At 40.5% G+C, this 9,155-nt stretch overlaps 1 protein-coding gene across 1 annotated transcript; it reads right to left on the reverse strand.

The window, feature by feature from the left end:
* Positions 1-248: 248 nt before the first annotated feature.
* Positions 249-8,895, reverse strand: LOC113148172 (TLE family member 5-like). Its single transcript, XM_026339727.1, has 7 exons — positions 7,903-8,895; positions 5,876-5,973; positions 5,638-5,701; positions 5,231-5,275; positions 5,076-5,138; positions 4,898-4,972; positions 249-4,530 (listed from the first exon to the last, which is right to left on the reverse strand). Exons 1-7 carry the CDS (start codon positions 7,927-7,929, stop codon positions 4,291-4,293), a joined length of 612 nt encoding a protein of 203 aa, XP_026195512.1. The 5' UTR covers positions 7,930-8,895; the 3' UTR covers positions 249-4,290.
* Between the last annotated feature and the right edge of the window lie 260 nt (positions 8,896-9,155).

Here is a 9,155-nt window from a genome sequence, read left to right on the forward strand (position 1 = left end):
TTTTTAATTACACTGTGATGCTGTTTTCCTGTAATCCCTCAAAACGTTCATTTATGTCTGAGTCAACTAGAAGTCCTGAAACACATAAAGCTGCAGTAATCCACTATTTAAACACATTTATCAGGCTTCAGATGCTAACTCTCATGACTTTGAGCTCCGATGATGATAGGTAATGTTTACGCCCTTTAATTCTGCCTTTTGTCTTTCAGACTTTTTTTCCCCTACTCAGATATCAACTACAGACAAAATGACCATTCTCAATCACGTCTTTTATTTGTAAGGCACCAGAGAAGCTTCCTTACTGCTAAAAGGTTGTTACTGCCTATTGAGAGAATGGGAGAGATTTAAAAAAACAAAAGTAAAACAGGAAAGACAACATGATATACAACATTGTGCCTCTAGTTTCTCTCATAGTAGGCTTGTAATGCACACATACAACATTAAAGTCTTCCATGATACACACATTAAAAAGCAGCTTTGAAACATACAAAAATGCTTTAAAAAATATGTATATTGATATATTCATATGTATTAAATTGGCCCTTCACAGCAAAAACACACATACCATTCATTTGTCTGAATTTTGCCAAATGAGGTTTTCTTTTCATAGACCGACGTTAGCATAAAGAGTGCAAATAACTGAACTTTTGTTGCGCTCGATATATTAAAGTCCAATCTCCAGAGAGGGAAACTCTACAGCTCTCAGCTCAAGCTCAAGCAGGAAGAAGAAAAACAAAAAAGAGCACTGAGCCCCAACTTAAGTGCATTTTGAATTGAAATACAAAGAAAAGGTTTCAGCTCCAATCTCAGATGTGCTAGGATATTAAAAGGTGGGTTTGTTGAAACTGCAACGTGCTCACATTACAGGGGAATAACAGGTAAAACCTGCAGTGCACCGACGCTCAGCCTACAATCGTGAAAAGAACATGAGAAAGTGAAGAGAACAGAGTGACCCTTCAGTCCTGTGTGAGTTTATACTAATAACCAATGAGAGTGGACTGCTGCCCTCTGCTGCATCAAATGTGAACCTTTCAGCCGTATTCCTACTCCACACTAACTGCATATAAAATCCACCAAATCCTTTTATAGCCTACTATTAACATACTCAAAAATCAACATTTTACTATGCATACTAACTAATTTGGGTCTAGTTTATGTTGTGAATTTTCAAAAGTGAACATTTAAACCAACTAGCAATTAATACTATATGTTCTACTCAGGTCAAATTTCCACCATTTTCACTTATCTAGTTCTAATTAAGGTTTGTGCATTCACACATGCCTGTTTCTAGACGTCTAAATTATGACAGAAGTCTTGTTTTTTTCCAGCTATTTTAAATAGTTCAAGTGTACAACTGAGCAAAGGGACAAAATTCTGTTTTTCTGCTCAGAGTCATCAACAAATTAACCTTGATATGATAAATAATGACAGTGATTGAGAGGAACGACCAGAACCAGAGTGAAGCTTTGCTATAGGACTTTCATAAACACCATGTTCAAGCACAGGGTTGCTCATAAGTGTACGTCGTACCACAGCACCCTAGATCTCAGACCAATGATTGACTTTGTTATGTTATCATCAGGACTGAGGCCAAAAGTCTTGGACACTCGGGTGAAGGGAGAAGCAGAGCAGAGTCGTGGTGCCAACCTGAAAATCTGCTGGTGGACACCAGTGAAGGAAGCATTTTGGGTATGGAGGGGTTCTCCTGAAACAGCAGACGGGTACTGGCAGGCCAGAAGGGCTGCGGATGAGATAGTTGCAAAAGCAAAAACCCAGGTATGGGAGTAGTTCAGAGAGGATATGGAGAGGGACTTTTGGTTGGGCTCAAGGGAAATCTGACAAATCATTGGACGAAGCAAGAGGAGAATTCAAGGCCTCGTCCAGGCCGTGTTCAGCAGGAGAAGAGAAATACAGATACGGCCTTGGGATATTGTTGGATGGCGGAGGAAGAGGCAGAGTCTGAAGTGTTGGTGGTCTCTGAGGTAGTTAAAAAACTCACCAGTGGCAAGGAGCCAGTTGTGGACAAGATTTGCCATGAGATGCTGAAGGCTCTGGACATTATGGCTGTCCTGGTTGACATGTCTGTTCAATGTCACATAAAGGACAAGGACAGTGCCTAAGGACTGGAAAACTGGGGTGGTGGTTCCCATATTTTATAAAAGGGGGCCAGAGGGTGTGCTCGAATTGTAGGGGTATCACGCTACACAGCCTCCCTGGGAAAGTCTATGCCAGGGTGACAGTTGATCAGGTTGTGATCAGCTGTTGTACCTCTGATCCAGAACAACAAGATCTTACATCACAACCACAGAAAGGAGAGCATCTGGTTTAACGACGGATCCTGGGGTCTTGTTCAGGAGTAAGGGTAAAATGGAGCAAGAATTTGACAAGTAGATTGGTAAAGCATCAGCAGTAAAGGGACTGTTGTATGAGGGAGTGAGGGAGAAAGCCAAAAGTCAAATCTCTCAATTTACTGGTTGGTCTACGTCCCAAACCTCACCTGTGGTCATGAGCTCTAGGAAGTGACTGAAAGAATTAGATTACAAACTACTGTTACTGTTACTACTGTTGCCTTTGTTTACTGAAAGTCATTAAACAATATTAGCCAGAGTGTATACTAAAAATGTCCTTTAGTTCCAAAAAGCAGTGTAGTATTATTTCCTGCAATAAACAATAGTTTATTCCATGTATTATAAGCACAAGGAGAGTATACTATTCAAGTAAGAGCGCAGTTTGTAGTATGGAGCTGGGACACAGAGAGAGTGCTTGTTTGATGTTACTTACAGATGTTTAGCAACTCACACAGGACACATTCTTCATCAAATGATGGGAATGTTTTTTTTAAATAAAAAGGGAGAATCCCTTGTTATAGGAAAACACAAATCTAACAAGACAGTAAAATGCAGGTGCTTGATACAGTCTCAGTATAAACTGAAGTGCTCTGCTAACCTATAATTACAGTACTTGTCTGTTTATTATGACTGTCTGAAATTTAGATCCTTTTCAAATTTAAGACTGGTCAAGCGCAGAAAAAGGGGGAGCAGCACAGAGGGTGAGGAAAATACAAAAGGTGCCTTTAGAAAAACAATTAAATCAAACAAGTTTTCTTCTTTGCAATCACATTCACTTGAGCACACACTGACAATTAAAGACTAATTATAGTCTGTCTTTAACCAAGTAAAAATAAAATTTAGAGAATGCTAATTCTTGTCATTTAAAAGATGAGTCATGGTCCATTACACGTAGTGCGCATAGCAGCAGCAGCAGCCAGGCCTACAAAACACTAATTAACCCTCAAGCTGGGTATACTACTATTTCTATAGTACAAACTACACTGGTCAGTCACAACATTAAAACCATCTGCTGGTTTTAATGTTATGGTAACCAGAGACACGAGGGAGATGGACACTCTGATTTTGCGGCTACACAGCACCATATGAAGCAAGTTGCATACACTGAGTTCTGCCACCTCTCCAGCACTAGATCTTTCCCATAGCTGACCATTTTTCACCACATTAAAACCAACAGGTGGTTTTAATGTCAAATCTGATTGGTGTATAGGGTTTTAAATGGAATAAAATCCTGTTTACATGGGATTGAGGTACACAGTTAGGGTAATGCATCCAGTGCTTGGTCGTATAAAAGCGGGTGGTCTAGGTTTTGAAAGGTTCGAATACACCTGACAAGTGAAATGTCCCTTTAAAACATCCCATTTAACATCAGACAAACTTTTTAAATTTTGGCTCCAAGTATGTACATAAATGACAGCATGATTTATCAAATAGCTCCAATATTTAAAATGTGAAGAAGCCATTTTATGTCATGTGTAGCCAGTTAGAAACAACTGGAAGGACTAAAAGAAACACATTGAAAAGAGATCTTATAACAATGTGAAGTGGAAAAAAAAATCTGTGAGAGGCAAATCCATGTACAGATGTCCAGCTCTCACTCAATATGAAAAAAAAAAAACATCTACAGTGTATCATTGTTAAGCCCAACAACAGTGGCTTACACAAAAAAAGCATCTATTGAAAGTCTACAAGCCTGAACTGAGTCTATTACCAGTCTATGAACATTTAATTCTTACTCTGAGCCAATCAACGGTTTCATTCTCTGCACATCTAAAAACCCTCCTTGCTCGTCATCATCCCTGCAGTTACTCTCCTACTTTACCACTCAGCAGGCAGGCAGCCAGAATTACCTCAATCTCCATTTACATCAACAGTTTCACTTTCTTTTTTCAACATTTTACCCCACAACACCCCCCCTCCAAATCACCTCACTGTGGCTGCACTAGTCTGATTTATCCCCATCCTCTCCTCTGGGCGCTCTCTCTGCTGCGTCCCGGGCCTTGTCCTCCTTCACCACCTGGGCCTGCCCATGGGAGTAGTTAGCCAGGATGGAGGAGAGGGAGAGGAGACCAGAGCTGGAGGAGACGGCGGGCAGGGTGGGAGGGGTGAGGCCCAGGGGCAGCGGGGTCACAGGCAGGGCCAGGCCTTGGAGCTGGGACAGGTGTTGCACCTGGAGTTGTTGCTGCAAACACAGATGGTTTGATTGAATACACAGGTTACAGGATATGTGGAACTTTATATTCTATATAAACTCATAAACAAATGTCAATGTCTTTATCCTTTTTATCTATAACTATACTTTCTAAAGAATGTGAGAGTAAAACCTAGCAATTCTTGAGCTACTTACTGTACAAGAAGTGTCAGAATGAACTAAAATGCATCGTTATGCATTACTGAACTGACAAAGTTGCATTACCAAGTTAATTTCAAACTCTCGCAGAAAAATAAAAAACAATGGTGTGTGAAAATAGTGGAGAGGGGAAAATTGCAGCTAATTGTCTATGACAGCCACAGTAGCATTATATTCACTAATCACTGATAAAGCTCACTCGTATAATGGAGTTCATCTCAGGAGGCGTGACCTGCTTGGCTCTCTCCATGGCACCCATGACTTGCTGCTGATGCTGGAACACAGACACAACACAGTCATGGTTGATTGTTGAGCAGAGACTCTTAGCTGCTGCAAGTGGAGGTCAGCTACACTGATGAAAATGTCTGTGTCATTACCTCCTGTGACAGGTAAGGCAGCACCTGAGCACAAATCCCATTCAGTCTCTTCACTATTTCAGCCTACAAAAAAAGCAAATGGAGGACAGGTCAGACCAGATAATCAGAAGATGTGGGATAATAATAGAAAATGCATCATGAGAAATAGTGATCACCTGTTTGTGCATTTCAATGTTCAATCCATAGGACATTTCATAGTACTAGAAATACACAGAGGGAGAAAGACAAAGATAATATACATATTCTGCATTATATATTCTCACACACAGAGTGCTGTTGTATATGCATTAACAATGCTTGACTACTTCAACTGCTGCATACAATTACGCTCAAACGACAACCAAGAGTCACTCCATTGATGACAAAACAGCCAAATCACCGTTTACAAAATGATTACACAGTAAACAACTGACACACACAGCAGCTGGTGATGTGTGCTTTCTCCCAAACACAGCAGAGGCAGGAAAAGACGTGGTAGGAAAATGAACACTACAAACATTAGGTGCTTTAGTACATTATTGCAAACTGATTCAAATTACAAAAGAGACCATGGCAGACCTACCATGACATAGTGACGCTGCATCTCTGACTTTTCAGACGCCAGTTTATCACACTCCAACTTTAAACTGGTAGAGGCAATATACAAAAGCATTAGAAGACAGCCTGAATGAAAATGTTCACGTAACAATTTTGATCTGGGTTCTAGAAAGCATTTAGAGCAACAAATTACATTTGTTTGGATATGTGTATCACTACTTCTGGTGACTTCCTATAATGTGTGTGTGTGAGTGACTGAATACCTGTGATACTGAGCTTGAAGGAACTGGAACTCATCCTTGATGCGGTCACACGAGTCAGAAGTGGTGAACTTGAGAGGTTGACTGGACTGAGAGGACGCCTTGGAAGCAACAACACAATCAGTTTACACAAATTCACACATTAGCATACAAATACACTCACAAAAGACCCCGCATTCAAATAATGCATTCACAATCTCTCTATAAACTACACCAGATTCATTTCTTACCATAACTAAACATCAAACTGTACTGGATAAGTTTTACCTCATATCATAATTCAGATGCATAACATGTCCAACAACAAGGGAATTTGAAGTGTTTATTTGCAGAAAGTGCCCTGAACCATATTACTCTCTTAATAAGTAGCACCAGGGTGTTTCGTAGAGGTTTCCAGTGAGATTACAGGAATGAACAGAGTCACCTGGTTAACAGCAGACAGGGAACATCTGACTGATCGCTTCCAAGTCAAGTAAGTCTGGGTTAATGTTTCTAAAACTCATGGTTTGAACAGTAAAAACAGTAATACAGAATTAAAATGGCTCTGCTTCAGTAAAAATTATAAAGCCGGCAGTGGTTTGCAACATGTCTCACTTGTCATCACATCTTTAGAAGATCTTTGTAACAGCTTCACCTCAGAAAGGGGAACAGTGGTCACATGTTGAAACTAACCAGCAACAATAATCAGTGGGTTCAGAGAGTTTACAGACCATCAAACTTTTTTGCTCACTTTAAGTCATTTTTCTAAATTAGCCTACACTCAAAGACCCATGATGACAAAGAAGGACCGAGCGGCAGGGATGATGATCTCACAACACTCGATCAATTGGGCTTTATGGGAAAGATGTAGGTCGATCAGACGGAAGCCATTTTGAGTAAAAGGCCTGCATGGATATCGGTATTAAATTAACTATGTCAGCATGAAGAAATAGGAATCTTTGGTCTCATGAGAAAAGTGACCTCAAACCACTATGTCTCCACTGCATACAGCTCATCACCAGCAAAGGCCACCTTTATAGTGAAGCTTGATGGTGGCAGTGTCATGCTATGGGGTTGTTTCTCACCAGCAGGGGCAGAGAGACTGGTCAGATTTAAGGAAGGATGAATGCAAACACATCTGAGAAATCCTTGAAGCAAACCTGCTCCAGAGTTCACACAACCTAAGCCACAGTATGCAGTGTACATTTTTTACACATACCTGACATGCAACCTTATATGACACCACTGTGGCAAATGTTTGCACTGGTGCTTTGTTTAATGGTGTGTGTTATTTTACGTACATGTGTGCAGCACTTCCCTCACTTGTGGTTAACAAAGGTCACCTTCTGCTCTGGGAGTTGTTGGATGCAGCTTGTCTAGTATCACAGTAGTTCATCCCATATTTACCATAGTGTTTCCATAAACACAGCTAAATAACAACAATGCTGCAGCCAACAAAAAACAGTGATTATTTCCTCTATCAATCATCTGATCTACACAATGACCAACACAGTGATGTGTCTTTGTTTCTGGATGAAAAATGAGTCCGATGATTATCAGACTAGTTGCACATTAATGTTTTGTCCATGCACCAAAGCGATTAATCGCCTGTAGAGCGGCTCCAATAAGCGATTTACTCAACCAACATAGTGGATTTCAGTCCCAGCTCCTCTAACGTGATGATTTCCATGTGTTCAGCATCCTGTGAATAAAAAACTGTGAACGATAACGACCTAAAGAGGGATAATGCACTCACCTGCTCTCACAGACTCGCGTTAGCTGTTTTGAGTAAGGTAGCTAGCTAACAACAGACAGCACTCGCAGCTATATACGTGTTTTCTATCGACAAACTAACAAGCTGGGTGCATTTTAATTTGTTACCCGGCACCTTTTGTGCATTATAACAGTGCAAACGTCGTGAGAAGATGTAGAGAGGTCTGTCATTGTGAGGCAGGCTGACAGCTACCTGCAGCTGTCGGCTGTTAGCTAGCGTTAGCTCCGCTTTTGCTTTGCTTAGTTTCCAACTGGGACAAGTTCAACTAGCAACTTACCGAGTGCCTTGATTGAGGAAACATCATATCAGCAGTGTGTTTCTCAGCGTCTCCTTGCTCTAATCGACTCACCAGGCTAGCTGGCTAAGCTAACAGGTCCCCGGATCGATATTAAATGATCGGAGACGCCGTTCGCACTTTGTACTGTGTCATCGTTTAAAGTAACGTTAGCTAGCGTCGAAGCAGCGCAGCGAACAGCGAACAGGAGCGGTGCAGCCGAAGACGGCGTCTGCGTCTTCATGGAGCGGCGGACGACGCGGGGGAGAAAACGCAAAAGTTAAAGTGAAGGAAACGCGCAGCGCAGCGGTTCCTGAGGAGGAGGCACAACCTGGGTCCCAAGACTGCAATACAACAGGATAAGTCCACGTCCGGTGAGAATGAGGTTCGTATGGAGAAGGGCGAGGAGTCGTGTGGGTCCAGCTGCGCAGGAGAGGACAGAGCCGACGGGGAACAAGTGCATCCTAATGTGCTATATTTAATAAACCTAATAACATTTAACTTCAAAATCTAGGAGTTAGAAGCTGTACAATCTGTACAAAGTTCAATTTAACCCATGCAGCATCAGATGATCTTGTTTCTTTACTTTATTTGTCTCTTTATAAATGTCAGGTGGATAAATGAGCTTCTTATAATGTAAAAAAGGCAAAAAAAGTGGGAAAAATGAGTGTAGTAGTGAGATGTGAGATATTTCTAACTCGCAATTACTGATCAGCAGAGGTCGCTATTTTAAAGGAGGAGTGACAGGTAGCAAAGAGAGAAAAGATCATGTCTGGAAGATGGATTCACTGGAAATGTAAATGTGTGAGAGTGTGTGCAATATAGAATGTGATTTTATAAATATCTATAGAAAAAAAGCCTTCAACATAATATATAAGGTATTATAAAGATTGTTCATTACAATAATGAACCATAATTCTTGTTAATGAGGTTACTAAAGTCTGCACCAGCCCAGCTATTTTAATGGATCATAACATTTGAACTACAATATATAAGCTACCTATGCTCACAATTATATTATAATGATAATAATAATATAATGTCTATTGGAAACTAATAGAAATGTCATAATTCATCACTGAAAAATGTAAACTTAAATTGGAAATTATAAATATTGGTGCACAGGCTTGTGCAATGAAAACTAGATAGACAACAATTTAAGAGAAGATTGAAAGGTTTACATCAAATAACAGGAGAACGATCTTGTTTCATGCAAAAAAGAATAAATGACAGATGGCAGATGAAGTTCCCACAGA

Source organism: Anabas testudineus, chromosome 22 (genome assembly GCF_900324465.2).
Source record: "Anabas testudineus chromosome 22, fAnaTes1.2, whole genome shotgun sequence".
Classification (NCBI taxonomy): Eukaryota; Metazoa; Chordata; class Actinopteri; order Anabantiformes; family Anabantidae; genus Anabas; species Anabas testudineus.